Source organism: Meleagris gallopavo, chromosome 11 (genome assembly GCF_000146605.3).
Source record: "Meleagris gallopavo isolate NT-WF06-2002-E0010 breed Aviagen turkey brand Nicholas breeding stock chromosome 11, Turkey_5.1, whole genome shotgun sequence".
Classification (NCBI taxonomy): Eukaryota; Metazoa; Chordata; class Aves; order Galliformes; family Phasianidae; genus Meleagris; species Meleagris gallopavo.
The window spans coordinates 13,766,898-13,782,875 of NC_015021.2; the positions used below are offsets into that span (position 1 = coordinate 13,766,898).

Here is a 15,978-nt window from a genome sequence, read left to right on the forward strand (position 1 = left end):
GCTGGTTCCTAGTGTGCGCAGAAGAGAAATAGTCAACACAAAAGGAACAGAAACCATCAAGAGCAGAGCAAAGGAAGCCTCATTTCCTATGGACTTGTGCTTTGCATCTTGAGCAGGCTCTGATCCTTCCTGTACTCCTTCCTCACCTCTCCTGACTGCCCCTCCCGCTTCCCTTCTACTAGAATTAGCCTAGGCACTTATCTGTGTGCATCGGCCAAACAATCTGCCTTTGGAGATCCTGGTTACAGCACAGCCTGGAAGAGCAAAAGTTCAGATTGTGACAAGGGCCTGGAGCTCACTGTGCCTGCATGGGACCAGCCCAGGGGCCATGGGGAGGACACCAAGTTCAATCCATAAGCCACTAGGAGTCAATGAGCCAATGAGCAGACACTGATGGGTGCTGGGTGGGAAGAATTAATCAATTGTGCTTCCATTTCCTAATCGTAGAATCACAATTGTTAAGGTTGGAAAAGACCACTAAGATCATCTAGTCCAACCAGCAGCCTATCCTGACCATGCCCACTGACCACGTCCCTCCACCACTCTTTCTGGACCTGTAGCTTCACTTATCCCATCAACATTTGAGAACTGGTTAGCTGTTTTCCCCACCTGTGTAAGGCTGGAAGAAATTGAACTAAGTCAAACTCAGTTCTGTGGCACTATTTAGTGATTCCTCTACATGCGTGGCATCCACTCTTCTGCATTGCAAGGAAATAGCTGGTACATATCAGTTGGATACTAGGAAAAATATCTTTTTAGAAAGAGTGGTGGAGCAGTGGCACAGGCTGCCCAGGGAAGTAATGGAGTCACCATTCCTGGAGGTGTTCTAGAACTGTGGGGATGTGGCACTGAGAGACATAGTGACACGGTGGGGATGCGTTTACTATGGGAGTGGATGATCTTGGTGGTCTTTTCCAACCTCAATGACTCTGTGATTCTATTAAGCCATCTGCATGTGCTACAAGAAGAGGATGAGTGGCGGGGTGCCTGTAGTCTGTCCTCAGCTCCTCCAATGATCCATCCACAAAGCAAGGTATTTCATCTACCTCAACCATGAAAGAGCAACACCACTTTTGTATTTCACTGGGCTGTTGTGGTGGTGAATCTGATACCACTGAAGAACTCAGATGCATCGACCAGCCAGCAGCCCACATTCCAGCACCACTCTGCGCCCCAGGGGTGGTAACGCTTTGTTGGGCGTGTGGACAGCTTGTGAAGTGTGCTGGATCCCTTTGAGATGAGAGCCAAATGCACCAAGTGCCAAAAACTGAGGATGGGGAAATGATGACAGGCTTCCTGAGCTGACAGTGCACTGCAGCCTGGTCCCATTGTGAGGAAAAAGACAGAAAACAGAATCTAACAATAGGTAAGGGCCTTGAACGGCTTTAGAAAGTAAAAGCCCAGCTCTCACCCACTCACAGCTAAACAATCATGAATGCAGAAGGAAAAAAAGACCAAATTATGAGGTACTATTTGCTTTTTTATCACTGTTCCCAAAGTAAATGTTTGCCTTTATCCACACACAAATTTGAGATGCCTGCACAGATTTTAATGTTCAATATATCCAATACCAGTCATCAGCTAAGGCTGGAGCCAAGCACGTAGGCAGAAAACCCAAATGGACAACAAAAAAAATTGAAAAGGGGAAAGGGAAAAGAAAGATTTTTGTGAACTTGGTTACGCACCAGAAAAAAAGGAAAGCAGTAGTGGTTGTTATTTTCACTGATGATAGTGCTACAGAAAGAAATAATACCCTGTGAAGGTCACTCTTATCCTGTTCATCTGTGACAAGCTGATAATCTGGGATCTCAGAAAATTTTCTTTAAAAGTCTTCCCGGACATGCTCTTAGCAGAAGGATTATGGTCTAATACATACCAGCAGATGCAACCGATTCCAACATCTGCTAATCAGGGCAGCATCAGCCCACTGCACGCACCGCCTGAGCCGTGGAGCACAGGAAGGGTCCCCTCCTTGTGCCGATAGCCAAACCCAGCGTGCTGAGATCATCTGCTGGCTGTTCCTCTCTGCTCACACGCATGTGGACCAATGTCTGTGCCTTGTGTGCGCTCCTCTGACAGACGTGTCCTGCCAGCAATAGAGCTCCTGGAAAGCTGTCACCTTGGGACCGCCGCAGCCAATGCTGCTGCTCTGCCCTTGGGAATGGGAGCTGCGGGAAGAAGGAGGTTTCCTGAATGTGGAGGCTTTCCTTCTTGACTGCTGGTGGAACCCACGGAGCTGGCTCCAGACGGGATGCTTCCTTTCCTGCTTCTGTAGTCTGCGTGGATTTTACGCACGGTACAAAGCCACCAGTGAGAACACTCAGTTTCAGCCCACATAACACTGAAAAGGTCTTGGCAACTTTCTGAGTACCTGAAACAGCCAAATCCCACCAAGCCCCATAACTCAGGAACCACCAACTCTTTCTGTCACCCAAATGCTACAGGAGGAGACAATTAACTCAGAACCTGCCAAATTAATCTCCATCTGTTTGAACCCCTACATTTTCTTTCTTAAAAGAAAGAAAATCATAGAACCATTTGTGTTGGAAGGGACTCTTAAAGGCCATCTGGCCCAACTCCCTGCACTGAACAGGGACACCTACAGCTCCATCAGGTGCTCAGAGCCCTGTTCGGCCTGACCTTGGATGTCTGCAAGAATGAAGCACCATCACCTCCCTGGGCAACCTGCGCCAGTGCCTGACCACCCTCACTGTAAAAAACATCTTTCTTATGTCCCATCTAAATCTCCTCTCTTTTAGTTAGAAACCATTTCCTCTTGTCCTATCAAATTGTCCCCAACATCCAAAATAGTAGCAAACATTGTATGGACCATGCCTGCAAAATCCTTTTGGTGCGTAACAAACCAGGCTCTGTCAGTTAACAGAACAAGAAAATCAGACTCTGAGCTTGGACTCATGAATTTGAATGCGCTGTTTTGAAGAGAGTTGTTGCAGTCTGTCTTTTACAGAGCCCATATGCCAATCCAGCAGCCCACACCAAGAGAAACCATAGGGCTTTCTCCCTCTAATGCTGAGGAATACTCTGCTCCGTGCTGCGTGGGAAGCTTCATTCATGGCTGGAGATTCAGCTCCACACGAACAAAAATAAAAACCCAAAATCTTTAGCTGTGCATTCCTGGACCAGATAAAAATGAGGCATTAAGAATGCACATGGAAGAGTGCTCCTTAGGAGTGTTCAGTGCACAGCATTTTGCTTCGTTTTGTGGTTTCCAATCCTCTTCCATCACTCTGCAAGAAAATAAGCCCATTGCCTTTTCACTGTTTTTGCAATCCCCAACTGGTTGTCGAAAGGAGTGATGGAATAACATCCAGCGCTGTCAAACACTTAAATCCCTTTCAAACTCCAGTGATTAGATGACATTATTTCCCAGTATGTTTGGAACTTAATGAAAATGTATCACTGATTTTTAATTTTGTTTTATTTACTTTTTTATTATTCTGCAGCTCACACTGAGAACGAGTTTCTTTTCCTTCAAACTATTGCTTGCCTAGGCTGGCAGCGTGGGATAGTGGATGTGTCTAGTCTGGGGGGCAACGGTACAGAGGCAGGGGTACAGGCATGAATCCTCAGACACCTCACCTAACTCTGCCATCATTTCACCCATCTGTTAGGTAAGAAAAATATTTTATTTATCTTCTTTATTATTTGTCCAAAAACATCACCTAAAGCACTTCGACCCAGACCAAGGTTTCATTTTGCTAGATGCAATACACGGGGGCAGGAGGCAAATCACATGCAAGTAGTTGCCAAGCTCTTGGCAGAGGAGGTTTCAAGAGGAAGCAAAGCAGAAATGCTCCATCCATGGTCATTTTGCACAGTGGTGATAGCTGGGAGTAAAACGCATTTCCTGAGTCCCTCTGGATGCAGCTGCCTCTGAGAGCTGCACACACGTAGATTTGATTTTGATCATCAAAGCAATTTTTTTCTCTAATCGAATACTCTGTAAATTCTGGTGACCTGCTATTTGCTTTATTTAAAAACAGGCCCATTACTGTTGGACCAGGTACATCTTATTGCCTGGCACACCTCTCACAAAGTCCTATTTTGCCAAGCAATCTGCAGGAAATTCAGGATAAAAACCAAGAGTTTCTAAGGTAGGTGTCTGATTCCAAACAAAGCAATCAGCATTCAATACATAATTCACAGCAGGGACAAAAAATCCTGAGCTTTCATATGCTGCTATTTCCAGTATTTCATTTTCACAGCCTCTGCTGGAAGCTTTCTCTCCAGAGTCACAAAGTTTTCTTGTTTTAAAAAAAAAAAAAACGCAAACATTTATTTTATGGGCTGAAAATTTGGCAGTTTTTTTTCTTTTTGCTTAAGGCCTTGCTGCACTCATCTCCTAAGCTAGGGTTTGAACAGAACAGTTCAAAAACATCCCTCTAAGTTGGGGAAAATACCTTTCAACAGAGGAGTTGGATGACCACAGCATCTACACAGCAGCCAGGCTGGGGTTCACCGGTTTAGGAACTGCCCCTACTCCCTTCCATGGAACTTATGCTCCTCCATGCCTTCCCTACACAACCTCCTTTTACTCTTACAAGTTGCAGTGGGTTCTCTGCCTCTAAACTTTCCAATGGGTTACTGCAATTTAAAGGTGTGATATGTAAACAGAAAATACATCACAGCCACACAAGAGGATCTCTGTACTTTATACATCACGCTAACAGTTCTGAATTTTACCAAACAGAAGGAAAATATTAATTAGATTTTGTCATAATGCAACTGCAGTTCTACCTACGTAAGGCTGATTCAGCCCCCTCCAATTCAACCACAACACCAGGAGACTGGTGATGAGCACACAGCCACATCTCAAGCTCAGGTGTTATTTGGTCCTTTCTAAAAATGAGTTCCAGCTGGACTTATGAAACACGGTGCCTCCCAACAGCTCCCATGACAGAAAGCATCCCCAGGCACTGCTGTGCTGCAGCCAAAGATAACAACTCAGCGTTACAATTTTCTGCTGTTTTTTGATATGTACAATTTGGAAAGAAAAAAAGAAAAGAGAAAAAAAAACAACACAGCAGCATTTTAATCAATTTTGGCTGCTGCAGCGACTTAGCCAAAGAAACTCTCAGTGATGGGCTGAGCCCAGGGCAGTGTCTTTGAGCCATGCCTGGGGTTGGCCGTAGCCCCCCGCAGTCTGAAAAGTAATTCGGACTTTCCAAACCTATGAGGAGGATACAAATCCCTCTGCTCCAGGGGCACCTCCCATTGCACTGTGTCTCACTGCAACCTGGAACATGTACTGAGGATCAGAAGAGCTTCTCTCTTTGAATTTATGCCAATGAAGGCGGGCAGTGTTGGGCAAGCCACTCAAATCCTGCTATCACTCCCACTCCAGCACAAGAGGACAATTTTATAGCCTAGTTTATGTTGCTTCAAAACTATTTCGAAGATCAAAGAAGAAGAAAAAAAGAAACCTAACAATAAAATTCCTCTTGTTCCGTAAGAGGAGCATCCCCAAGGGCAAGGTATACATATAAAATTATTATAATGCTTCAACTGTATAAGCACAACTAGAAACATCTCCGAAACAAGTTGTGACTCTTATCTTCCTCCATGCAGCCATTATCCTGATAAATTTGGGAAGGTCATTTGAGGTGTAATCCAATAAATGCGCTGATGTTCTGAGTAAGTACCTCACAATTTGCAGCCTAATCTATTATCCCACTATAAGACCATCAAATGACTCACCAGTTTTAATACTTAGTACAGATCAAACAAAGAAAAATATCAAAGCTTTACCTTCTAATTCCACCCTTCAAGGACTCGTCTGAGTAGCTTTAATTACAGTAAATGACACATTCAACTCAGGCATTTTCTATTTGTAGCAGCCATAGTTGGGAGTTGCTGTAACTGTACTTTCCATGGGACGTTGCCACATTAACCAATAAATGCCAGAGAGTCTCATAAGCCAAACACATTGGTTGGCATTCTGGATGGACAGCATCATTCTGCCGTTCCTGGGTGGAGGACAGATCTCCAGATCCTCAACCAGAACCTCAAGCAAAAAGCCACAGGAACAAACATGTGCAACGGGCAGCACGTGTTGGTGGGCTTGGAAAGTCAGATCCAGTCCCAAAGTTGGGCTGTGCCTTCCGAGGTGCAGTAACTCGGAACAACAACGTGCTGCAGAACGTTGCGTTTGAACTCTGTGAATTTTTTTAATAGGATGGGTACAAAATAAAAGCGGGGAAACAATCTGTTCACACAATGCCAGATCCCAATGAAAAGAGTATCAGGAAGCAGTCAGCAGTACTGGCAGATCACAAAACTGCAGACGCTCAGAGAATTGGTTACACGAGCGGCATGTCTCTACTAAGGCGCTGTGGCTGACTGCAGGCATTGCCAAGGAAAATGGGTGAGTGCCAATCTCTTCCAGTTAACTCTCTCACAGGGTTTTGATGCTGTAAAGTATTTCCCAGTACCAGTGTGCATTTGTATCCGTGGTCCATACAAACAAAATGAGTGCAGATTATTCGACACGGTGCCTGAGCACAATCATTGTTAAGATTTGTCTCACTCATTGCAACAACAAAAAATACACTGGGAAGAGGACCAAGTGTATCTGGGTTGTGCTGTTGTTCCCTTTGACTGACTGACCCAAATCAGACTGTTTATATGGATATATCTGTTAGCTTATGCAGCAATCATGCAGATGCAGCTGGAATGAAGGAAGAGTTTATTGGGCAGTCCCTGCAGAAGGCTGCAACAAGAGCCCCTGCCTGCAGACACCTGGGATGGGCTTGTGCCAACCTTATTCAACACCACTTTTGCTAAGTTCACATATTTAAACATGACCTTAAACCTAAATAAACTCTGGTCACTGCTTTAGTTCTGTTCAAAAGTATCATTTCTGCATTACTCAAAACAAATGCAACAGTGGCCAGAAAGTGCAGAAGATGGCCTGTATGGATATTAGGTGGGTATTGGGTCACTTGACTCTCTCTTTGAATAGAATCAAAAGGTTTTAGTCAGCACTGACACCAGTAAGGCACACATAGCTGCACAGATGCCAACAGACACACGTACATATAAGAAATGAGACAAGTTATGGGAACAGGACATGAAAGAGCTGTGTAGATGGGCATAAACATGTCTGAGGTGATTATCAAGATCACATGCTCTTCTTTAAGTGCCACCAGGGTTTCACCACTTTCTCTGGTAAAGATACATCTTACCAGAACATAAGTAGTTCCACGCAGGTGCTAACTGTATTAGTGGCAAAAATTAGGCGACTCCTGCAGTCCTCACATAGGCACAGTGGATTAAATGGGAATAGCAACCCACTTTGCTGGGCTACAGCACCCTGAGCTGTGTCATTGCCACTGATCACACCACAAAAACAAACCAACTTGAGACGCAGGTACCTGGATCATTTTGACAGTGTAACAGATAAAACTTAACAGAATGGGAAAGAAATGTGTAAAAGGTGTAAAAGTATCTGTGAACTGAGCAGATTTTAATTCACAAGTTATTGTTGACAGAAAGTTGGGGCAAAGGAAATGTCTTTTTCTTTGTAAACTTTTTGCTAACCATCTCCAAGGCCAACGTAACAATTGGGATCAAAGGCCTCTTGTTATGAGGTACTGCAGCTTCTGAGCTGGCGCCCCTTTGGAGCGGCTGCACCCTCCTTCCCATTGACAGTCACATCTGGATGCTATCAGGACACACTGGCATGCCTGCTCGCACCAGATACCAGGCGGTTAGCAAACTGACTCCAGCAGTTGGTTCTGGCCACTTTCCCACTCTGGGCTTAAGCAACATGCCACCAACCTGTTGGATCCGTGGTTTGTAGGGAGAGCTGCTTTCTAGATCGGCCAGGATGCTGGTCAGGGAGTCGATCTCTGCATCCAGGCTGGAGCGCCTCTCCTCAAGTGTCTTGCCACCAGGATTCACCTTAAAGAAGAAAGAAGAAGCGTTCCAGTTACTCAGACCATGGCCTGGAACATGGTTTCTTAGTGTCCTCAAAGGGAGCTGCCACCATGCCCCAGCAATAACTCTCAGGTTGCAGGGATTCAACAGAAATGTTGAAATGCTACAGCTCTCTCCCAGAATCAGGGATGAGCAGAGAGGCTTCATCTCACAAAGATTTAGGCTGCTTTGAGGCTTTTCTTCATGCATTTCCCACAATGGTCCCATTGTGTTGTCTTGGACGATTATGCAACACGGTAAGCAGTGTGATGCTGAGGTGAGCACAAAGGCAGTGGAGCTGCAAGCTGAGACCAGCACCCGGCCACCTGCACACCTATTATTATTTTGAATCAATCCATGGTAGCTCTACCTGTCTGATTCAACACTTCTTTACAATTTCCATCAATCCCTTGAGGAGTGAAAAAGTTCAATTTATTTCTAGCAAACTCAAAGTGAAGGGCATGATTTGAAATAAGGAGTCACAAAGCAATATAATGAAGGTCCTTGGGAAAAGGGTCATTATTCAGGGAAGTCCATGACCAGAGCGGACATCAACCTATATCCAGGACCCTTTTCAATCGAGTTCACCTTGCTTTCTCTCTGCATTTAAATTGGCCTCTCCCCATTTGCATCAGTATGGTCAGTACATTCACATGAGTGGGAAGAGACATGAATTTTCACCACCATCACCCACCTCTGGAAGCAAAGAACAAAAAGCTCATGGCTCAGTGACAGGAGATGAAGCAGTCCCTATGGACCAGTAATGTTCAAGGACCAGTAATGTTCAAGGAAGCCAGCAAAGGATCCCCATCAAGTGTGATGCCAGGAGCTTACCCACCTAGCTACACATAGGGCAGGCACAGAAGCAGAAGTTCTTGAGTCAAGTGAAATAATACACATTTAAAGTCTTCTCTGAACCTGAGTCATACAGTCAATATTTGTCTTCTGTCCTTTCCCATCTGAGTTATCTGTGAACTTCCCAGGCAGAGGCTCTCCATGTACATGCAGCTACAGAGCTCAGTGCAGCTTAACTATTACCGTAATAAAAATACAAAAGAATTATATAACATCTCACCTAATTTCAGCTGTAATGCCGGTACAGACCATACCAACACTTCCCCACAGACAGTCTAGCTCTGTTTGCCTTCATTCTCACCGAGTTACTTCAATTTTCCAAGCCAAAAATTTTTCTTTCCCTTTGGCTCACTGTCTGCTCCAGATAGGTTTTATTTGAATTTCATTTAAGGAGCACTAGATCATTACCTGTTTTACAGAACTCTCCAGTCATCAATCCGACACGTAAGCAGCAACCTGGTCAGAGAGACAGCCTATGCAAAGCAGGGAGGCTCTCAGCTGCCAAGCTTATACGTGCTAAGGCATTCATTAGTTCCTAATGATTATTAAATCTTATTGGATTACAATAAATTTGGCTTGACTGACATGAAAATGAAATCTCCAATGCGCTTTATGCAAGAACACATAATTTAAAAGGCTCAAAGTCAGGTTAGAAACTACTTACAAACTCAATTTTTCTTACTTCTTTTTATTATGGAACCAATCAAAGTTTTTCCATCCAAACTATTGTTCAAAAAATAATTACTTTAGGCAGGAATTGTCCCAGATCATTACTCAAGGCTAGCTGTAGGTATCTGCATTTTTAAACCTGAAAAAGTCTAATTTCCTTTCCATTACTAGCACACTTCATGGCTCTGGCTTGGTTTTCCTCCATCCTCCAATTGCTGGCCTACAACAACTGCAGGGCAGCCACAGGTTTCCTAGACTCAAAACACAAGATTGCTCCACTCCAGAGAATTTTTAAGCTAAAAGCCAGTCTGGAAGGAGGGGGAGATGTGAAGGGCACCCAAAGCCCCAGCATCTGCAGAGATAAATCATGGAGCAAGTCAATGGCAGAACCAGGAGTACAAGTGGGGCCCAGGAAGGGGCTGCTTGGTTCCTGGCTGTGGGACGGCACTGACCCTGGAGAGGAGACATGGCAGCAGATTAGAAGATCAGCCGATTTTATTTCTGCTTCTTAGCATTTCTGTGCCACATTATTCCCAGGTTCTCATCCCCCAGAACGATTATGCAATAACTGACGAGCAAAGACCGCAGAGCAAGTTGCGAGGTTGTAAAAGTTAAATGTCCTTAGGAAACCTAGAAAAATAAAATAATAAAAAAAAAAAGAAACACGAACATGGAAATATTGCCATTGATTTGGGGCTCTGCAAAAGATTTATTTATTCAATTAAAATATAATAAATATAGATGAAGAGCTCAATTCTCCAAATGCTGAAGCAGAATGCAGCGCGACAGTGCCAACGAATAACGTGAGGGCCGATGGGAATAGGACTGGACCTCGAGTACCTCTGTGAAACAGCAGTGCTCGCGCAGACAGGCTTCTCCTTGTTCCCCATTCCCCATCTCCACAAATCTTGCATTTTTCTCCCCACCACGCTCCAGTTTCCATCAAGGGATTTATTGCACGTGGGAACAGGAGGAAAATTTGCAACAGCAAAACTTTAGTAAGAGAGGGTTAACTTATTTCTGTTCTCATGCTCTTTGTCATGACGTCGCTATAAAAGTTTTATGATATTGCTCTGGAACAGATCCCCAGCGCCAGGTCCCACGGCACAACAGGTCGGCGCAGACAGGGCTGAGCTCCGAGGAACTGTGCCGGCTGAGCGAACGACTTCGCAAATCCGAGCGCTTGGAACCAGAAAGAACCGCTCCTGCTATTTCTGTCGGATTTACTGCATCGCTGCAGTCACTTGTGCACGCTCCCTTTCAGCCAGCAGTATATGGAAAAACGGCTTTAAAAAGGGAAAAGGATGCTATCTTTGGCCCGGCCAATGTGAGTTCGACAGAAAGCAAACATAAACCAACCCAATCCAACAAATTACTCACGCCAGAGACTATCCACTCACGTGCATTTCTGCAGCGCCTACACTCCCACCCCCTGGCTCAGTCTCTGCTGCGAGGCAGAAGAGAGAAAAACAGCACTGCCTGCCTTGTTGGCCGCCCCTGAACTCCCGGTGTGCGGCTCCAAGCAGCTGTGAGGGTAATCCACTCCTGCGCCCTGTCAACCCACACTGTTCCAATGAAAACTGGCTTTCATTTCCCTAATCCTACCTCCCAGCACCAGGCAGTGGCACAGGTCCCCTCGCCTCCCCAAGGGAAGCTCTGTGCAGAGCACTCAGTGCAGAGGGCACACAGGGCCTCGAAGTTGAGCTTACTGTGCTCAAAAAGGCCATAGGACTACTTGTCGAGCTGGAAGATATGAAAAAACACAATGATTTCCCCCGGGGCACCTTTTCCTACAACCAGATCACCTGCTCTTATTACAGTTTGCAAGTTACAGCAGGGATGCAAGGACATTGCTGTTCGTCCACGTCAGCTCCTTGCAATAGGGATAGGGAGAAGAATCTGGCTCCCAGATGTCCCTCCAAGCTCCTACCCCTAACTCCTCTCCCTACCCAGACCTAACCTCTCTGTTGTATTCTGTTTCCCTGTTTCTCCTCACCTTCTTTGCTGCCACGCAGTGCTGCAGCATGAGACAGTCGTTATCTCTATGACAAGAGATGTGTGTGGGTTAGGGTTAGGTCAGGGTTAGGGCACCAGGGCTCACTACAGTGCTGTTTTCCACCATTGAGATCCACTTCCCTCCCACCCACTGGCTCGGCTCAAGGCTTGTCTAAAGCAGGCTGAGTTAAGCCCATTTCATTGGTGTTGGGAAAATGCAAACTGCCCTTACTGGGAAGTGAGATGCCCTACAGGTATAGATGTATGTTTGGGTGATGCGATGGAGCCAAACTGTCTGAGAGACACCGTGGAATCTGGCACTGGCAAAACTTTGCTCCGCTTTCCCCTCTTTCCACCCCTGCAGCTGTCTGCCACTCTCTGCAGGCTGTAGGAATCGTCGCTGAAGAAAGAGAAAAGGAAAGGGCTCTCCATACAAGGAGCCAGCAGCTCTTCTGGCCCCAGGCAGTGGGCTTAGACAGAGCTGCAGTCAGGGAAAGGAGGATGGGGCTCCTATTTTCTATTTTAGCCGAGGGCAAGTGGGAGAAAGGAGATGAAAGATGTTTGGTTTCAATGGCAAACTGTACCTACAGGAAGAGGCTGTGAGAAATTTTAACCTGGAAGAAGAATAGAAGTGATTCAGTCTTGACACACTTCAGACTGCTATTTGTATGTTGTTTTCTTTTACCCTCTCTTTGCACTTTCTCCAACAATACCACTGCCAGAGGCAAGATCCTCTTCCAACACATGCCCTTGCTTCCCCATCCCATCCCATTTTCCCAGCCTTCCTTCCAAGGTCACAACAGCCATGTAAGGCACAAAAAGCCTTACATTTTGCAGTGGCAAAAAGATGCATCTCAAGGGTATCCATCACGAAAATGAGGCACCCAGACCATGAGCTGCTGTGTCTATTCTCTCCTCAGCCTAAAGACAAATGCAAACATTTTGTTTCAAATTCCCTAATTTAAATGAAAGCAGTTGGAAGAGGCTGCCCTACCAAGCACGCACATGGTGACAAGAGCTGACTGCAGCATTCCGGGCCAGGAGGGTCTAAGATGTTTGACTGATACAAAATCACTGTTTCAGGCACCAAGGAGGGGCTGGAAAAGTAGTCGTGCCCTTTAAAAACAGACAGATTGAGTCTTTTGAAACAAATCCGAAATGATGGAAGATTTCAGCAGATGTGACCGCAGTGATTTCACCAGACGTGATTGTATCAAGGATCTAATAGAAAAGAACTTCCCTGCTGTTCCATCAGGCTGAAGCCAGGCCTGAAATATCCTTTTTAGTCTTTTGATGACATCAAGAATAAAAGCCAAAGGGAAGTTGGGTTTTGATTTATTTTTTTCCCTGCTCTTTCTTTTTTAAGGCATGGAGTGGTTTTACCTGATTTGTGTTTCTGGATGCTAGCCGCACCAAAGGAAAACACTTCAAAAGTTTGAAGTGGGCTGTTCAAAGGCATCGCTCGGTGTCTCTCTGACACAAATGTCATTTAACTGAGCAATGTTCCTACAGTTCTGCCACTTTTGAAGATCCGCCTATAAATCGAGCTGCCTGCAACGGGGCTTAAATGAGGGGGTGTGGGAGCCACGCACTGTGCAGCAGGAGCCCACCTTGCTGCTCCAGCAGAGTTCAGCCAACGTGCCAAGTTTCCAACATTTGCTCCTGGAGGTGTTTAAGAAAAGGGCAGATGTGGCACTAAGAGATATGGTTAGAGAGCATGGTGGGGATGGGTTGACAGTTGGACTAGATCATCTTAGCCACCTTTTCCAACCTTAATGATTCTATCACCAGTAAACAGCTCTGGGTACCATCAGGATTAATTGATTTGTCTCTAAAGCAATATGGTGTTGCAAAGAACAGCAAGGCTTCCAGCTGGGGCAAATGAACAAGGAGAAAGGTTATTTGCTAGCACAGCCAGGAAACATCTTGAGAAATCTCCAAAACCAATTTATAACCTCAGTGTTGTATAGGAGGCTTACAAGAAGGATAAATAATGATTAAAAAAAACCAAACAGATAACAGAAGAAGAAAGCAAGAAACGAGAAGGTATCAGTTTCAAAACAACACAAATTAGGTGTTTCATCACAGAATGTGCTGCTGAGCTGTGGAGCTACTTCTGCTGCATGACACTGTGGTTGCTGTGTGTTTACAAGGGTTTCAAAGGCAGCTGGAGAAACACGTGGAAGAAAACTATGAAGATGCTTCAAAGATGAATAAATAAATAAGTGATACTCTGTGCTCCTCCTTTTACATCTTTGTCTGGCCTATTGACACTGGCTGATCTGATTTGGCTCTGCACATTTACACCTCCAGTAAGCCTCCATCGTGCTTCATGTACGCCAGCTGTCACCCTGCAGTCACTCCTGCTGGTGGGTACATGTCAGTCTCTGCAGATTATCAACTGATCATTGACTTAGTGCAGGGCTTGGACCAACACCTGGAAACCCACATCTTCCCTCCTGGGAGCTGAGATGACAGAAAATGCAGTCAATTGCGCTCAGCCTCCTGGGACCTAGATAAGAAGGAGAGCAAAGACTTCATTCCCATTATGAATCTGTATTGCAACGATGTTTTATGTTTCCCTAGAGATAGTCTGATAGGCACTGATCACATATCAGAGGAAACATCCCTGTCCCAAGGAGCTCGTTGTCAGCTAGATCCCAGGGCAACCAGGTAGAGGGGCTGCAGAGCACCTGGCAGGATGAGGAACTTAAACCAGCTCCTTCTGGCCACCAGATGAACACCAATCCACTGGGCCAAAGCAGCTCCTTAATGCCTGTTATATTCTCTACTTTTGCTATTTCAGCCCTGACAAAACAAGCCAGAAGATGACAAATCACCACCCAAGCCATCAAATCTCCATCTGCAATTTCACTGCAGGATCACCCTGACTACATCACATTCAAATGCCAGATCCAGTTGCCACCATAGGCATTCAAACCTGCAAAAAGCCTTTTTGGGCATTCAACCTCTGGCTTTTGCTCATGGAAGAAAGTCCTGGACTTTTCAACATAGGCTAAATGTGGCTTTCAAGACAGTGGCACTAGTGAAAAACAGCAACGTGTTCTTTTGTCAACAGGAGGATCTTCACACTGCGGGCCAGCTAGAACACAAGCAAGAGGCACAAGAAAGCAACAGGATGGGTTTGATAAAGAAGTGTGGGGATGGATGGAGAGGAGTAGTCCCACCATCTAACATCTGCCAGCAGCAGAGCCAGCAGCCCCCATAGTTTACTTAACATGTCTGATCAAAAGTCTTGGGAGGCTTGTCTGTGCTAAGTGCTACCAGATGCTAAATCAGCAGCAAGATGAGAAGTGTATTAATAAACTAAGGAGGCACATAAAGTTATTTGAAAGCTGAATGAGGAAGATGGGGAGAGAAGGGGGAGAATAAAACCAGTTTATTTTTCCATTAAGGCAATTTAATATTCTCCAAGTGGAGTTACAATCACTCGTCCTTGGGAATTAAATTGAATTAGTGAAACTCTCTTGTTCGTCTGCAGAATATACGATATAATGTGGAATATATCAACTTTTTCTTTATGCCTTCTGCAGAACAGCACTACTTCTCCGCTCATAGGGCAAGAAGAGTTGGCCATGAAATCCTTTTGACTCAGCATGACTTTCAGTGACTGTAACCAACTTTACAGCAGCAGGGAATATATACTTTTCCCTTTAACTAATACAATTACATTAGGACTCATTATTGATAATTATGGTGACTTAGAAGTTTCCCATTTCTTTGCCCACTCTCCCGTCAACTTAAAATCTGCTCCAATATCATCACGAATTAATGTCTAATTAGCCATCAAGCAGAGCTGATGTTCCCTGCAGAGTATCAGTGCTTTCAGAAAAACTGAGAGCTGAGGAGATATTGGATGTTTCACCATCTGCCTGCAATGGGAACCATAACCAATTACCCAACACAAAGTTTAATCAATTACAGAAACCAAATAGCTCACTAAGTGGCCGCTGCAGTAAAGGAAGGCCTTTCTATTCACTCCTCCCCCATGGAAGTTACATTCATGAAAGATCCAATGGCAATGGCCATGAGTAGAGAATCCCTTTACCTCCACATCCTGGCCAAGCTATAATCTTTCTCTTTCCTTTTCTGGCATAAGAGAGAAGAGGAGGATGCCTCCAAGTGCACAGGACATGTCTGACAAGCCATGAATTACGCACGCCTACACGCACACATCTGGTGTCCAAGGCACTGCCAGAGGAAGCCCAACAGCCGGGGGAGAAGGATGCTCTCTTGCCATGTTCCCCTGGAGCAGAGCAGTTTTTACAATCCATTTTGTTTCCTTTTCATGAGTATTATACCAACCCCTATGCTCTTCTCCAAAACTTTTAAGTGAACTGCACAGTCAAATAAGAACGGGTTGAAGACAGCGAGAGGCAAGAAAAGGGACACGTATTTTTGACAAGATTTATCTTGGATGCTTTTCCACTAAAGGCTATCTGAATGGAAGCCACATGTGCAAGATCCACCTCCAAGAGTCAGTTTTACACGTCCCATGGC

At 45.1% G+C, this 15,978-nt stretch overlaps 1 protein-coding gene across 7 annotated transcripts in view; it reads right to left on the reverse strand.

Moving 5' to 3' along the window:
• Positions 1 to 6,907: 6,907 nt before the first annotated feature.
• LOC116217055 (lipoma-preferred partner homolog) overlaps positions 6,908 to 15,978 on the reverse strand; it is a 149,506-nt gene continuing 140,435 nt past the window's right edge. For 5 of the 7 annotated variants that reach the window (XM_031555152.1, XM_031555155.1, XM_031555154.1 and 2 more), the window contains one exon: positions 6,918 to 7,923. In XM_031555152.1, the coding sequence (XP_031411012.1) occupies positions 7,672 to 7,923 (252 nt within the window). In that variant the 3' untranslated portion in view covers positions 6,918 to 7,671. Of the gene's footprint in view, positions 7,924 to 15,978 lie in introns of all 7 variants that reach the window. The other 2 variants (XM_031555158.1, XM_031555157.1) reach the window with 2 other exon arrangements.